This window comes from Hylobates moloch, unplaced genomic scaffold (genome assembly GCF_009828535.3).
Source record: "Hylobates moloch isolate HMO894 unplaced genomic scaffold, HMol_V3 SCAFFOLD_20, whole genome shotgun sequence".
Taxonomy (NCBI): Eukaryota; Metazoa; Chordata; class Mammalia; order Primates; family Hylobatidae; genus Hylobates; species Hylobates moloch.
The window spans coordinates 34,986,086-35,003,409 of NW_026652295.1; the positions used below are offsets into that span (position 1 = coordinate 34,986,086).

The 17,324-nt window shown below is 45.4% G+C and overlaps 1 protein-coding gene and 1 pseudogene across 4 annotated transcripts in view; one reads left to right on the forward strand and one right to left on the reverse strand.

Moving 5' to 3' along the window:
• Positions 1-17,324, reverse strand: part of ETV7 (ETS variant transcription factor 7) — a 123,187-nt gene that overhangs the window by 86,426 nt on the left and 19,437 nt on the right. For 2 of the 4 annotated variants that reach the window (XM_058432190.1, XM_058432189.1), the window contains one exon: positions 16,647-16,747. In XM_058432190.1, coding sequence (XP_058288173.1) covers positions 16,647-16,747 — 101 coding nt within the window. Of the gene's footprint in view, positions 1-15,965; positions 16,534-16,646; positions 16,748-17,324 lie in introns of those variants that run through there. The other 2 variants (XM_032141537.2, XM_058432191.1) reach the window with 2 other exon arrangements.
• On the forward strand, positions 9,678-10,757 carry LOC116460399 (tubulin beta-8 chain-like; annotated as a pseudogene).

A 17,324-nucleotide genomic window follows, 5' to 3' on the forward strand; every position in this document is an offset into this window, starting at 1 on the left:
TTTTTTTAAATAAGAGCGTTTATGACACAAAAAATTAAACAGTGCAGACTGATATATAAATCAAAACAAATGTTCTTTACATGTTTTCTGTTACAGTAGAAACATATGTGTGTTACTTTGTAAAAATATGTTCCAATGGCAAATTGATTCATTGTGATGGGATCACTTATTCCAAAGACTTCTCGTCTTTATTTTGTTCTCAAATTTTGTTCACAAAATTTATTTTGTTCCCAAATTTATTTTGTTGTATTATGGTTACCTTTTAGTCATAATACAACAGAATCAAATATTGGCCACTGGGAAAAAATATTCCAAGAAAGAAAGAGTGTGAACAGAACTTATGACCATGATGATTCAGTGTTTTACCACAATGCTTTCTAAAACAGAAAAGTGTAAAAGGATATTCAAAGTCAATTTCCTCAGCGAGGCTTTGCAGAAAATGAGGAAACTACAAAAACAAAAAGGGCAGCACATTGTATGGGTGATTTTAAATGTTGCTATGTTTTATGGGAAAAAAATACTTTACCTTTTAAAGAATCACAAAGAATTATTGGAAACCCAAACTCTGGAATGTTTGCAAATTTAGTTGAGCTTCTATGTAATTATGTCTGTATATGTTGTATCCACTCTGTAGTGTGGAAACAAATTATTCATACACAAGGTCCTCTTACTGTTCCTAGAATGCAGTGGAAAGAGAACAGATTAGTTTTTCTCCCTCAGAAAACAACCACTAGAAACATCCTACCTCAGATGAGATATTGCCTAATTATTTTAAAAAGACAGTGAAAAATCATGGATGTAAATGTTTGCTACAAAATAAATACATGCTAGAAACAGAAGCATCTGGTTCACAGCTATATTAGAGCTACCTATGTTCCCTGTCACTGAGATTAAAACAGAAATGTCCAATACAATCATTCACAGCATGGGAAAGGGGAAGTTGAAGGATGGAAAGGCCAGGCATAAAAGGATTTCAGAATTTCAGTCCATAAGGACGTGGCTTTGTGCATTGTCTGTTACTGTGAGCAAGGTGAAGTTTGGAGAATGAAAACGTGCAGCAATAAGGGCTCCTTTGTCCATCTCACCTCTCCAGATGCCAAGTTTCACACATCTTGCATTTTAATTGAAAGGTTGATATAATTTTTTTTAAAGAACACTTGCGGTGTTTGAAATGACAAAGGCTGCTGTGACAAAAAAGCAGGGAAAGGGAATTTTTTTAAAAAAAAGCAAAGAACACCAATAAAAACCCCACAGAAAAGCAAACAACAAACAAACAAAAAACAGGAAGAATTCAAACACCCTGGGCTATGACTACTTCCAGGAAGGGGCTACAAGAGGCAGTTGGAAATTCTATTTGCTTTGCAACTGTGGGTTTTCCAGACTGCTTCCTTTCTAAAGTATATTACTCTGCTTTTGGTTCATGAAGTTATCCATTCCTGTTTTCTGGAACAGCTATGTATTTTCTTTATCTATCATCTATCTATCTACCTGCCTATCATCTATCTATCTATTTACTATCTATCTTTTCTACCTTTCGCTATCAAGAGCTTGGGTCAAGCAGGATAGAATTCCAATGTATGTTCACTCTACCATTTAAAACAAGAGATCTCATAGGCATTCTCCATCACACCATAAACCTGAGCTTTCTAAAACAGGGTGTGGCAAACTACCATGCATGGACCATGTCTGACACAGTCTGCGTTTGTAAGTAAAGTTGTAATGGGACACAGCCAATACATGTGTTACATAATGTCTCTGGCTACTTTCATGATATAATGGAAGAGCTGAGTCACAGCTCACTATAACCTCAAACTCCTGGGCTCAAGTGATCCTGCCACCTCAGCCTCCTAAGTAGCTTGGACTACAGGTGTGCACCGCCATTCCAGGCTTGTCTAACATTTGTATGTGTTGCTTCATCCAGTTTGCTAGAGTTTTTGAAGATTTCCATCTTCATTCATGAGGGATAATAGTCTGCACATTTATTTTCTTGTGATGCTTTTGTCTGATTTGTTATCTGGGTAACACTGGCCTCAAAAATGAATTGATGTTTTCCTGCTTCTCTGCTTTGCAAGTGTTTGTGAAGGATTGGTTATTCGTTAAGTGTTTAATAGAATTCACTAGTGAAGCTATGTGAGCCTGGGCTAGACTGATGAAGAGTTTTCATTAGTCTAATCTATTTACTTGCTGTATGAGTACTCATATATTCTATTTCTTCTTGGTTTACTTTTACAATTTGTGTATAGCAGGGAATTTGTTTCTAATTTGTAGTATTTCATGCTTCTAGGTTTTCATGGAAGTTGAGATGTAAGAATAAAAATAATGTTGGGAGAAGGAAGTTGTGGACAATCCGTGAATATCCCAAAATCTGTTGTAGGAAGGTTAAGATTTTTTTTTTGCCATACTTAATACTCGTATTTATAGTGTGAGACAAATGTAATGTTGTATATAAATACAACTAGGAAAATATGCCATTTGTCTTAGTATTTAATCAAGATGGAAGTCTGGGCCTACCTCCTCTCTTTCATTAATATGTAGACAGGACACCAACACAGATTTGAATGAGGACAAACAAAATGTTAGCAAATGAAGAATGGTATGAATTGGTTAAAATGTGATGAAATAGAGTGGTGAATATTTACATAGAATCCATGATGTGTTAGGTGCTATTTCAAGCTATTTGCACATACAGTTTTAACACCAATGACATTAAAATGTATAACACAAAGATTCATATTAATAAAAATTACAACATTGAAAATAATATTAGGTGACACTAAAACTGTCATAGAAATACACATTTATATAAAACATAAAGTAACATCAAGTATTAAATAAATTTTAGAAACTTTGATTACTAATCAGATGAACAAGTGATTAGCCTTTTTATCCAGTAAAGAAGGCATACATATTATTTTCAAATTCCAGAGACAAATATTTTACATATTGAAGTTTAAGACCTAAAAATGTATCACTGACTTCATGGAAGTAGATATTCACTAGGTGATATTTTCTAGGCTCTCTGAAATTACATCAGAAAAATGTGAATTAGAATATAACCCATAAATAATATCTGGCCACATACAAAGTAATTGAAGATCAATTTAAATTGGATTAAGAAATAGAGACTGATGTAAATTTACAGGGTCAGGGAGGATCTAAGGAGGAAGCATTGACACTGGAACCCAAGGGCCTGGGATTACAGAACAGATTCTACCAGTGCTAACTTACTGCTCCAGAGAAAACATCAATTCTGTTCATGTGCAGGTACTATTCATCAAGAAAGGGATTACAACTTCAGAAATGTGTTCAAAATGTATCCATACTTTGACGTATTAATGAAGTAATCACATTCTACACATAACTACTCCATATGGAATATTGGGGAGAGGGTGTTCCAAATAAAGAGACTGAGGATTTCAATGTCTGCTAGAAAATATCTAAGTAAAATATTTTACTTATGTGGAAAGTGTGGATGTTTGGGCATCAAAAGTTTCAAGAATCCCTAAAATGTACAATGGAGATGAGGAGAAAATACCAGAATTCCCCAGCACCAGAAATGAGGTAAGAAAAACTTCAGAGGAGTCGTAAATGTGAAAAGCCAATGGCTGGTCCCTCAGCAACATTGATAACCTTGTGCCAGGACAACTGGAATAAATACATAAACATGCAGATTGAAAATATTTACAATATGAGATCTCCCTCATGTGAGAACTAAATTATAAAGATTGAAGCATATAAGAAAATAAGCTGGCCGGGCGCAGTGGCTCACGCTTGTAATCCCAGCACTTTGGGAGGCCGAGGCGGGCGGATCACGAGGTCAGGAGATCGAGACCACAGTGAAACCCCGTCTCTACTAAAAATACAAAAAAAATTAGCCGGGCGTGGTGGCGGGCGCCTGTAGTCCCAGCTACTCGGAGAGGCTGAGGCAGGAGAATGGCGTGAACCCGGGAGGCGGAGCTTGCAGTGAGCCGAGATTGCGCCACTGCACTCCAGCCTGGGCGACAGAGCGAGACTCCGTCTCAAAAAAAAAAAAGAAAATAAGCTACCAGAATTTAAGCTACCGGAATAAATTCGATTACACATAAATTTCTGATATTGAAATTGTCACAAATGTTTGAGTTGCTAGTGGAAGACAAAGGACATATAATCTTGGGAGTCCTAGGGCCTTGCCCACTGCCAGTCCCTCTCCACACTACTACAGCTGATGCTTTCTGGAAAGCACCACCTCCTGGCAGGAGGCCAACCAGCACAAATAGAGCATTAAACCACCAAAGCTAAGGACCCTCACAGAGTCTACTGCACCCTTCACGACCTCCACTGGAACAGGTGCTGGTATCCATGGCTGAGAGACCCATAGATGGTTCACATCACAGGGCTCTATGCAGACAACCCCTAGTACCAGCCCAAAGCCAGGTAGACCTGCTGGGTGGCTAGACCCAGAAGAGAGACAACAATCAATGCACTTCGGCTCACAGGAAGCCACGCCCATAGGAAAAGGGGGAGAGTACTATGTCAAGGGAACACCCCATGGGACAAAAGAGTCTGAACAACAGTCTTCAGCCCTAGACCTTTCCTCTGACAGAGTCTACCAAAATGAGAAGGAACCAGAAAACAAACCCTGGTAATCTGACAAAACAAGACTCTTCAACACCCCCAAAAAAATCACACCAGTTCATCACCAGTGGATCCAAAGAAGAAATCACAGATTTATCTGAAAAAGAATTCAGGTTAGTTATTAAGCTAATCAGGGAGGGGCCAGAGAAAGGTGAAGCCCAATGCAAGAAAATCTAAAAACTGATACAATAAGTGAAGGGAGAAATATTCAAGGAAATCGATAGCTTAAATTAAAAAACCCTTCCTTACACCTTATACAAAAATTAATTCAAGATGGATTAAAGACTTAAATGTTAGACCTAAAACCATTAAAATCCTACAAGAAAACCTAGGCAATACCATTCAGGACATAGGCGTGGGCAAGGACTTCATGTCTAAAACACCAACAGCAATGGCAACAAAAGCCAAAATTGACAAATGGGATCTAATTAAACTAAAGAGCTTCTGCACAGCAAAAGAAACTATCATCAGAATGAACAGGCAACCTACAGAATGGGAGAAAATTTTTGCAACCTACTCATCTGACAAAGGGCTAATATCCAGAATCTACAACGAACTCAAACAAATTTACAAGAAAAAAACAAACAACCCCATCAAAAAGTGGTCAAAGGACATGAACAGACACTTCTCAAAAGAAGACATTTATGCAGCCAAAAAACACATGAAGAAATGCTCATCATCACTGGCCATCAGAGAAATGCAAATCAAAACCACAGTGAGATACCATCTCACACCAGTTAGAATGGCCATCATTAAAAAATCAGGAAACAACAGGTGCTGGAGAGGATGTGGAGAAATAGGAACACTTTTACACTGTTGGTGGGACTGTAAACTAGTTCAACCATTGTGGAAGTCAGTGTGGCGATTCCTCAGGGATCTAGAACTAGAAATACCATTTGACCCAGCCATCCCATTACTGGGTATATACCCAAAGGACTATAAATCATGCTGCTATAAAGACACATGCACACATATGTTTATTGCGGCACTATTCACAATAGCAAAGACTTGGAACCAACCTAAATGTCCAACAATGATAGACTGGATTAAGAAAATGTGGCACATATACACCATGGAATACTATGCAGCCATAAAAAATGATGAGTTCATGTCCTTTGTAGGGACATGGATGAAACTGGAAAACATCATTCTCAGTAAACTATTGCAAGGACAAAAAACCAAACACTGCATGTTCTCACTCATAGGTGGGAATTGAACAATGAGAACACATGGACACAGGAAGGGGAACATCACACTCCGGGGACTGTTGTGGGGCAGGGGGGAGGGGGGAGGGACAGCATTAGGAGATATACCTAATGCTAAATGACGAGTTAATGGGTGCAGGAAATCAACATGGCACATGGATACATATGTAACAAACCTGCACATTGTGCACATGTACCCTAAAACCTAAAATATAATAAAAAAAATTAAAAAAAATTAAAAAATCAGGAAACTTTGGATGCACTTTTAGAAATGTGAAATGCTCTGGAAAGTCTCAGCAATAGAATTGAACAAGTAGAAGAAAGAAATTCAGAATTAGAAGACAAGGACTTTGATTTAACCCAATCCAATAAAGACAAAGAAAAAATAAGAAAATATGAGTAAAGACTCCAAGGAGTCTGGCATTCTGTTAAACGATGAAACCTAAGACTAATTTGTGCACCTGAGGAAGAAGTGAATTCCAAAAGCCAGGAAAACATATTTGGGGGAATAATCAAGGAAAACTTCCATGGCCTTGTGAGAGACCTAGACATCCAAACACAAGAAGCACAAATAACACCTGGGAAATTCACCGCAAAAAGATCTTAGCCCAGGCACATTGTCATTAGGTTATCCAAAGTTAAGACAAAGGAAAGAATCTTAAGAGCTGTGAGACAGAAACACTAGGCAACCTATAAAGGAAAACCTATCCAACTGACAGCAGATTTTGCAGCAGAAACCTTACAAGCTAGATGGGATTGGGGCCCTCTCTTCAGCCTCCTCAAACAGAACAATTATCAGCCAAGAATGTGGATCACATGGATACAAAATTCTTGGCTGATAATTGTTTTGTTTGAGGAGGCTGAAGAACGTGCCCCAATCCCATCTAGCTTGTAAGGTTTCACAAATATGTTCATTGTGGCACTATTCACAATAGCGAAGACTTGGAACCAACCCAAATGTCCAACAACGATAGACTGGATTAAGAAAATGTGGCACATATACACCATGGAATACTATGCAGCCATAAAAAATGATGAGTTCATGTCCTTTGTAGGGACATGGATGAAACTGGAAAACATCATTCTCAGTAAACTATCGCAAGGACAAAAAACCAAACACCGCATGTTCTCACTCATAGGTGGGAATTGAACAACGAGAACACATGGACACAGGAAGGGGAACATCACACTCCGGGGACTGTTGTGGGTTGGGGGAGGGGGGAGGGACAGCATTGGGAGATATACCTAATGCTAAATGACGAGTTAATGGGTGCAGCAAACCAACACGGCACATGGATACATATGTAACAAACCTGCACATCATGCACATGTACCCTAAAACTTAAAGTATAATAATAATAAAATAAAATAAAAAAAGAATTTTGTATCCAGTGAAACTAAGCATCATATATGAAGGAAAGATACAGTCATTTTCAGACAAACAAACACTAACAGAATTTGCCATTACCAAACCAGCACTGTAAGAACTGCTAAAAGGAGCTCTAAATCATGAAACAAATCCTGGAAACACATCAAAACACAACTTCATTAAAGCATAAATCACACAGGACCTATAACACAAAAATACAAGTTAAAAAGCAAAAACAAAGTACAGAGGCAACAAAGAGCATGATGAAAGCAATGGTACCTCACTTTTTAATACTAACATTGGTTGTAAATGGCCTAAATGCTCCACTTACAAGATACAGAACCACAGAATGGATAAGAACTCACCAACTAACTATCTGCTGCCTTCAGGAGACTCACCTAACACATAACGACTTACATAAACTTAAGGAAAGTGGTAGAAAAAGGCATTTCATGCAAATGGACACCAAAAGCGAGCAGCGGTAGCTATTCTCATATAAGACAAAACAAACTTTAAAGCAACAGCATCTAAAAGAGACAAAGAGAGACAGTATATAATGGTAAAAGGTCTCATCCAACAGAAAAATATGACAATCCTAAACATACATGAACCTAACACTGGAGCTCCCAAATTTATAAAGCAATTACTAGTAGACATAAGAAATGAGATAGACAGCAACACAATAACAGTGGGGGACTTCAATACTCCACTGACAGCACTAGACAGGTCATCAAGACAGAAAGTCAACAAAGAAACAATGGATTTAAACTATACTTTGGAACAAATAGACTTAACAGATATATACAGAACATTTCATCCAACAACCACAGAATACACATTCTATTCAACAGCACATGGAATTTTCTCCAAGATAGACCATACGATAGGCCATAAAACGAGCCTCAATAAATTTAAGAAAATTGAAATTGTATCACACACTCTCTCAGATCACAGTGGAATAAAACAAAAATCAACTCCAAAAGGAATCTTCAAAACCATGCAAATACATGGAAATTAAATAACCTGCTCCTGAATGAGCATTGGGTCAAAAACGAAATCAAGATGAAAATGTAAAAAATTTCTTCGAACTGGATGACACAACCTATCAAGACCTCTGGGATACAGCAAAGGCAGTGCTAAGAGGAAAGTTTATAGCCCTAAACACTTATGTCAAAAAGTCTGAAAGAGCACAAACAGACAATCTAAGTTCACATCTCCAGGAACTAGAGAAGCAGGAACAAGCCAAACCCAATCTCAGCAAACAAAGGAAATAACCGAGATCAGAGCAGAACTAAATGAAATTGACACAACAACAACAACAAAAAATACAAAACATAAATAAACCAAAAGGTTGGTTATTTTAGAAGATAAATAAAATTGATAGACCATTAGCAAGATTAACCAAGAAAAGAAGAGAGAAAATCCAATAACCTCACTAAGAAATGAAACAGGGGATATTACAACTGACACCACTGAAATATTAAAGACTATTCAAGGGTACTATGAACACCTTTTGGCACATAAACTAGAAAACCTAGAAGAGTTGGATAAATTCCTGGAAAAATACAACCCTCCTAGTTTAAATCAGGAAGAATTAGATACCCCAAGCAGACCAATAAAGCAAGCAGCAAGATTGAAATGGTAATTTTAAAATTACCAACAAAAAAAGCCGAGGACCAGACAGATTCACAGCAGATTTCTACCAGACATTCAAATACTGCAGATGTTTAGATCAGATATCTGAAGCAAAGAAAGTGTAATAAAAAATGATTTAAAGAAAATAGAGCTTGATAAATCTGTTTCTTCATCTTCATAATAATGTCAAATTTGTTTTTTTAAAAATAGCATGATTTGTCTATAGATCTTTGTACTCTGGCCAGACAACTTCTTTTTCGGTGAGCTGCGGGCGAGGACTGGGGTCAGGGCAGCTTAAAATCCATGAGTGCCCCAAGGTCATCGCTGTGGGAACTGTGCAGCCAGGGCCCCTGGACACCCTCCTATCCTCCCAGTCGAGTTGTTCGATCTGCTTCTCCTAAACGAGCTTTGGGAGGAAGGCCCAGGTGTCTCCTCAAGGTGAGGAGCTACTGATGTAAACTCCCTGCAGGGAGCTGAGCTAAGCTGGGGCCGTGGCTACTGCCTTCCCTGAAAATGGGTAGGAGTCACCCACAGCGAGGTCTGTTAGCCCATCTCAGGTTTGACTCCTGACTTAATTCCTAACAGGGGAAGCTGCTGTCCTGTAACTGGGGGAGGGGGTTTCATTTGCTCCACCTGCAGCAAGGTCTGTTAGCCCGTCTCAGGTTTGACTCCTGACTTAATTCCTAACAGGGGAAGCTGCTGTCCTGTAACTGGGGGAGGGGGTTTCATCTGCTCCACCTGCAGGGCGAATGGTGCTCTCACCTCACACGTGGCACTTGGCCCTTTTCTCATTATGGTGATGACTACTGATGACCGTACACCTGGCCATCGAGTGACTGGCTGTACTGTCTTACAGGTCAGTGTGGGGCCGGAAACAACTGGGCCAAGGGACACTACACAGAAGGCGCGGAGCTGATGGAGTCAGTGATGGACGTTGTCAGAAAGGAGGCTGAGAGCTGTGACTGCCTGCAGGGTTTCCAGCTGACCCACTCCCTGGGTGGGGGGACTCGGTCTGGGATGGGTACCCTTCTGCTCAGTAAGATCCGGGAGGAGTACCCAGACAGGATCATAAACACATTCAGCATCCTGCCCTCGCCCAAGGTGTCAGACACCGTGGTGGAGCCCTACAACGCCACCCTCTCAGTCCACCAGCTCATAGAAAATGCGGACGAGACCTTCTGCATAGATAATGAAGCACTATATGACATATGTTCCAGGACCCTAAAACTGCCCACACCCACCTATGGTGACCTGAACCACCTGGTGTCCGTTACCATGAGTGGGGTCACCACGTGCCTGCGCTTCCCCGGCCAGCTGAACGCTGACCTGCGGAAGCTGGCTGTGAACATGGTCCCGTTTCCACGGCTGCATTTCTTCATGCCTGGCTTTGCCTGAGTGACCAGCCGGGGCAGCCAGCAGTACCGGGCCTTAACTGGCTAAGCTTACCCAGCAGATGTTTGATGCTAAAAACATGATGGCTGCCTGTGACCCCCGTCACGGCTGCTACCTAACGGTGGCTGCCATTTTCAGGGGTTGCATGACCATGAGGGAGGTGGATGAACAAATGTTGAACATTCAAAATAAGAACAGCAACTACTTTGCTGACTGGCTCCCCAACAATGTAAAAACAGCCATCTGTGACATCCCACCCCAGGGGCTAAAAATGTCTGCCACCTTCATCGGGAATAACACAGCCATCCAGGAACTCTTCAAGTGTGTCTCAGCAGTTTACAGCAATGTTCAGGCTCAAGGCCCTCCTCCACTGGTACACGGGGGAGGGCATGGATGAGATGGAATTCACCGAGGCCGAGAGCAACATGAACTACCTGGTGTCTGAATATCAGCAATATCAGGATGCCACGGCCGAGGAGGAGGAGGAGTTTGAGGAGTGTGCTGAGGAGGAGGTGGCCTAGAACTTTCCTTTTCTAGGTAAAGGGTGGAAGCTGTGGATTCTTGTGTTCTGACAGCCATGTGTGGCTATGCACTTGTTCGTTTGTGTCTTCACCTCTCCTCCTGCTGCATTTTAAAGCACTTTCGTAGTATGCAGTTTTGCCTAATAAAGTATTTTCACAGCATCTGGTTTCCCCTCCAACTTCTTTCCATGGGCCCTCTGGCTACTGCTGCCAGATGCGCACAGTTGTCCTGCAAGGCTGAAGCTGTCTGGGCTTATCACATGCCCAGGAACAAGCATTCCAGTGGCTCCAGGAGGGGTCGGCATGGGCTGTGGACGTGGCAGGCAGGCTTCACACGAACTTGGGGATGCCCTGGGCCTTGGGCAGCGACGTGTTGGAAAAACCTGTTCCTGAAGGCAAGCCTTGGCTTATCCCATGTGCCAAACTTCTAGGGGACCAGCTGGCCATGTTTCTGGAACTTTAAAAGGAGTCAGTGACCCTGGTGGACAATGTCCCCAAAGTCCCATCTCAGGGTAGGAACGTGGTCAGACAGCTGGCTCTGAACCAGCAATGAAGGGTGGGCAAGTAGGACCCCAGCCACTCCATCACCATGACAGCCTGGGTGTGTTTGTGTGGCCTCATTCTCTTAATGAGGTGGGCATGGGATGTCTGGTAGGGACTACTGGGCAGGAATCAAGCCCAGTGTATGCTCACATACACTGAACCCTATGTAGAAGGGAGATTAGGCCCTGGGGGCTGTAGATGGCGGTTGCTGGGCCTGTGTGCTCAGGGCAGTCTCTCCAAAGGCACAGATGGGGTTTCTGAGCAGGACCTGGGGAGACAGGCAGGTGCTCACAAATACTGCTTCCCCCAAGTGGCAACCAGTGAGAAAAACGCCAGAGTGGAGGTCTGACCTGCCCCAGTCTGGAGGACTGATGCTCTCTGGAAAGGTGGGTGATGCTCGGTGTCTGCTGTCTTCCTGTCCCGCACTCCAAAACTTCAGGGCAAAAATCATCCAAGATTGTCAGGATGAGCCTGGTGAGGGTGGCACCTTTGGGGACAGGCCCTTCAGCCTGGCAGAGTCTCCTCCCCAGGCTTCTCAGGGAGCCTGGACTGCAAAAGCCTGCTTTGGGGAAGCTTCAAATAAGAGGTGTGTGTGTGAGCTGGGTGCTGGGCAGCATGCATGGACAGGGCTCTTCTCCCTGGCTCTTGTAGAACTTGTCCATGGCCTGTGCGATGGTGTCTTCATAATTCCCACCCCACCCCCATCACACAGATAAGATGAAGCCAGCATAGCCTGGGGGTAGGCAGATGTACATGTTCTACCCCAGGTCCCCTGGGCATGCCCACCTGCCTTCGACGTGTCTGGGAAAACAGGCGAGGCCCCTTTTTCTCTGAATGTTGGCAATGGTCTATTGCAGCCAAATGGGGAACAGGCAGGCAGGAGAGTGTCTCATCTTGAAAGAAGTGGCTCCTGGAAGCAGCTGGGAGGTGGGAGAGGTCCCCCATACTCCCCCAACCTGTTCTAGGAGCAGGAAAAGGGGCCTCTATGACAGCCCTCCTCAGTGGCTCTCACTGTCTGAGGGGTGTCCTTGCCTAATCCAGGTGCACACCCATCTGAGATGGCCTTGCATGGACCTGGTTGGGAAGGTTCAGCTGCAGCAACCACAGGAACCTGCCCATACTTAGTGTCTCCACTCACTTGTGGGGCTAGACGTTCCTCCCTCCTGTAGTGGTACAGCAAGACTGGCAGAGGGGGCAAGTCACCGCTGCAGTTCCCACCTGGGTCTGAGTGGGGGACAGGCTTGGTGCCCGTGTATTTCCCAATTACCTGGTTCCATGTGGGGGCTTCATGGACAGGAGTGGTGCTTTTCCAGGTCTCTTTTCCACATGCCAGCTACAGGCCCAGGTTTCCAAGTTTCTGGAGCCCCCTTTCCAGCCTGGCAAGCATGGCGTGCTCTAGGGGAAGGACATCAAGCCTACAGGCAGCAGAACCTATCTAGGTATGTTCTCTAACCTGGAGGCCCCTGGTTGTTTCTCTCTTTGGGTGAGAGTCAGCTTAGGACCTCAGCATTCTTGCAGGACTTCAGAACTGTACAGACAGGGGCCCAGGAGGGAGCAGGGGCTGGGACTGGCAGGTAACCAGAGTGGTGGGGGTCGTAGGGTTCAGTTTGGTCTTGCAGGGAATTCAGGGAGGCCTGGATTTGCTGAATCTCTAGATGAGGTTGGGCTTGGATATGGAAACAGCATGGAGCCGGGGCCCTTCTGCATGCTGGAATCTGAGTAGTTGCACCCTGGTGCATCCATAGGTGTTCCCCACCTGGAGCACAGCTGTGGATAGAAGCCAGGAGAGCTGTGGAGGGAAGAGGAGGAGGAGGAGCGAGTCTCAGGGTAGCCCAAGCAGCCAGGCAGGGCCTCTGCAAGTGAGATGCAGATCCAGCCTGTTGGTCACTTAGCAGCTGCTTGGCCGGCTGCAGATCACCTGACCTCTGTTCACCAGTAAATGGGGGTTGCAGTAGCACTTACCTTCTGGGACTCCTGCAGCTTGAAGGGGCAGCAAACACCACGTGCTGAGAAAGCGCCAAACTCAGACAAGCTTTTCCAAGAGCACCACATCAGATTAACATCCAACCTGTACAGGACACCATCAAATCTCCCCACCCCTCATTCCAACGGAAGAGAAGGGTCTCTGTCCTAGAGGAGCAAGCACAGGCCTATCTATGCAGTGGGCACACGGCCCAGGTGGGGGAAAGGCCCTTGGATACGGGCTGGTTTCACCAACCATCTGTGGGTTGGGTTTGGCCTGGACCCCTGTACCCCAGGAGGCCGGCAGTCCCCTGCATGGGACAGGACTGGCAGGTGGGTGGGAGGGCTGAGCTTTAAGGGAAGCCATTATTTGGCCTCATGGGAAGTGGTGCAGGTGGTTGTTGGTGGCTCAGTTTTGCAGGACCTGGGTGATCACCCAAGGAGTGAAAATTGCCTTTTTATGAGAAATTGCCAAAATTGATGCAAGCTCATCAGTCGAAAAGGTGAGTAATTCTGATAGTTGGCTTCACCTGCCCCTTCCCCACAAGTAACTGGTGTTCAGAGGGGGATTTGCTTCCTTCCCAGCCTTTCCCCTTTGCATGTAGCTGTGTGCATGTACTTTTGTGTGTACACACACACATGTTCCCTGGAGGGGTTACTTTTATTTTTTTATTTGTGGGGATAACTAGTGAGGCAGCCTGACACTTGCTGATCTTGTCTTTTAAGTGTGGAGTCCACTATGGAGTGGGCATCGGGTACTTCCTAGCTGGCCTCTTCCAGCTGCTTGGCTGTCCCAGTTTCTGCCCTTCACAGACATGCTGGCCACTTGGTGTGACATTCAGTGAGAGGGAAAGGATAAATGACCACGTGTATACTGCTCTGCTAAAGTCCACATCACATGACTCAGATGACAAACATTTTTTTCACCTAACATTTGGGCCCTGAGAAATGACGTTTATGTTTTACTTTTTATTTATAACAGAGAAGAAATACTACCAGGCTTTCTTTTCCATTATCCCTAACTCCCACTTTACTCCCTCAAGTTTACTTACCTCAGAGAGAGGAGCTTGCCTGGTTAATGAGAGCCCGAAATTATTTGAGCCAAGTCACTGTGTAAAGGTCAGACTGCTTCCATCTCCTTGTGCACCCACTTCATCTTGGACCCAACCACAAGGAAATGACGTGGCTTCAGGAGCCAGGAAGCTGGGCTGGGCCATGCGATCTTGGGCAAGTCACTTCTCTCTGGCCGCAGTTCCCTTCTCTGTAAAATGAGGGCCTGGATAAATTGATTTCGACAGTCCCTCCCGGGCCAGGTGTGCAGCTCTGGGTTGAGGAGGTGATAAGAGAGGCCGTGGTGCATGGGCTCATCCCAGAGCAAAGTCAAGGAGCTGGAACAGTCTCAGAGGGAAAGTGAAAGGGGCAAAGCACTTTCCCATCAATCCTTTTTCCAAAGCCACCTGCCTGCCCCCCTGCCGGTGAGTACCATCGAGGGTCCCAGATAGGACTAAGCCTGGAGTTTCCCTGCTCATGGGCTATCACAGTTTTGAGCCCCAAAGTCCAAGAGTCCTTATCAAGGACTTCTCTGCAGTGACTCAAGGCCAGTGCAGGTGCCAGCAGAGACAGGGGGATTTCCTGACCGGCTAGGGGCAAGAGGCTGACGTAGTTCCTCCTTCTGAGAAAGAAGACGTGAATCCGAGGAGTTCTATTCTGGTTAAATGAAAATACTCCCTTCTCCTCCTACCCGAGCTTTACCTGAGGGCTTGCAAGGGCCCTCAGGAGGCCCCAGTCAGCACTTGGGGCTAGGGCACAGAGGGAGAAGCTGACCCATTGGACCGAGGTGTTTTCATGCTTCAGAGCAGCTTCTGGTCTGCAAAGCCTTCTCAGCTAACACAGGCTAAACACACCCCACAGAGCAGGCAAACATTAAGCATTTCCCAAGTATTGCCTTATGGAAGCTTTCTGACAACCCCGGAGGTCAGGTCAGGAGAAGGAGCCCCATTTTACAGATGAGAAACCTGAGGCCCCGGAGAGGCGGAACACCTTGCCCAAAGTCCCACAGCAGACACAGGGACAGGAGCATAGGAAGCCACAGGTGTGGGGGTGGGGGGGCCGTCTTTACTGGGTCGTAGTCACTGAAAACTGAGGATGAGGGGGCTGGGCCAAGTGAAATGGACTATTCAGTGAAGATGCCAAGAGCAGAGAGGTGGGGCTGGGGCCTGGCTAAGAAGCACCCACATACAGTCAGAGGTGCTGAAAGAAAACAGGTGGAAGCCCTGGGTTCTGGAGAGGTGGGCCAGCTCCGCAAGCCTCTCTCTCAGTGTCCTCATCTTCACGCCAGACTGCCGAGTGAATTAAATAAGATATCCACAAGGCCCTTAGCACAAGGCCTGGCACATAGCAAACACTTAAGAAACATCGGCTGGACGCAGTGGCTCACGCCTGTAATCCCAGCACTTTGGGAGGTTGAGGCAAGAGGATCACCTGAGGTCGCAAGTTCGAGACCAGCCTGGCCAACAGGGTGAAACCCTGTGTCTCTACTAAAACTACAAAAATTAGCCAGGCGTGGTGGTGGGCAGCTGTAATCCCAGCTAGTCGGGAGGCTGAGGCACGAGAATCTCTTGAACCCAGGAGGCGGAAGTTGCAGTGAGCCAAGATCGTGCCACTGCACTCCAGCCTGGGTGACAGCACAAGACTGTCTTAAAAAAAAGAAAAAAGAAAGAAACATCAGCTACCGTTGTTTTTATTATTACTGAGGCCGTCAGTGCCACCTGGAAGCACTAACACTTTTTCCATTTCCTGCCTCAGCCCCTTTCACAGGTGAGGAAATCTGAGGCTCGGTGAGGGACCTCATTCCATTCATCTGGTAAATTCCATTCACAGGGGTGGGGCTGGGTGCTCAGTCGGTGCCTTGCTTCCTCTCCCAGGGGTGCAGCAGGGGAGAGTCCACTCCCCTGTACCCCATTTAGCCCCAGGATTGCCCTGCCCAAAAGATGACACTCCTGCCCCCAGTGTCCTGGATGGGAGGCCTCCCAGCCTTCCCAAGCAATGGCTGTAGTCCTGTGGGTACAGAGTCTGGCTGGGGATCCTGCTGCTCTGCTGGGAGAAGGAGGCTGCCTTCATGGGAGACTCGGTCCCTGCCCCATCGGTACCGGGTGCCTGGAGTCCACCTGCCCCTCACGGAGAGATTTCTGGCCTCTTGTCCTTGAACTCCCTTCTGTCCTGCTCCTGGCTCTCCAGCGGCTCCAGGTGGCTGTCCTTGTCCTGGACCATCTTTCCCGGAGTCTTTAGAAATCTAGAATTCAGGTCCCAACTGCAAATCAGCTCCTGCCCCAGCTGCAGGGAGATTCCAGCCCACCCAACCCCAGTTCAGCTTCCCCCTTTCACCACATCCCCTAGGCTACTCACCTGAACAGGAGTTTCTGCCCCGGTTCCTTCTTAATGATATTAAGCTTATAATAGTGGCGCAGGGCACGAGACATCTTCTCGTAGGTCATGTTCACCCGGTTCTGGAAAGCAAAGCAGCCCCACATCAGCCCCACTCTCCATGTCCCGCTCCTTCCAGGCCTCACCTTCCACACCTGGAAGGGAGCAGGGTGGACTGGACAGCTTCTTAAGCCTCTCATTCCAGGGATCTGTGAGGGTTTATGAGTGCTCACTTGAGTTTGGAAGGAAATAGGCAGGGGAAGGTTGGGGAAGAAATGATGGGGCTGGGCAGGGTGGCTCACACCTGTAATCCCAACACTTTGGGAGTTCTAGGTGGGCAGAACGCTTGAGGTCAGGAGTTTGAGACCAGCCTGGCCAACATGGTGAAAACCTGTCTCTAGTAAAAATACAAAAATTAGCCAGGCGTGGTGGTGCATGCCTGTAGTTCCAACTACTCAGGAGGCTGAGGCAGGAGAATCCCTTGAACCCAGGAGGCAGAGGTTGCAGTGAGTCCGAGGTCATGTCACTAGACTACAGCCTGGGCGACAGAGTGAGACTCCATCACTAAAAGAAAGGAAGGAAGGAAGAAGGAAGAAGGAAGGAAATGATGGGAAGGTTCTCCTGCCTACTTGGCTGAGAACATAGTGTGGGAGTGAACTG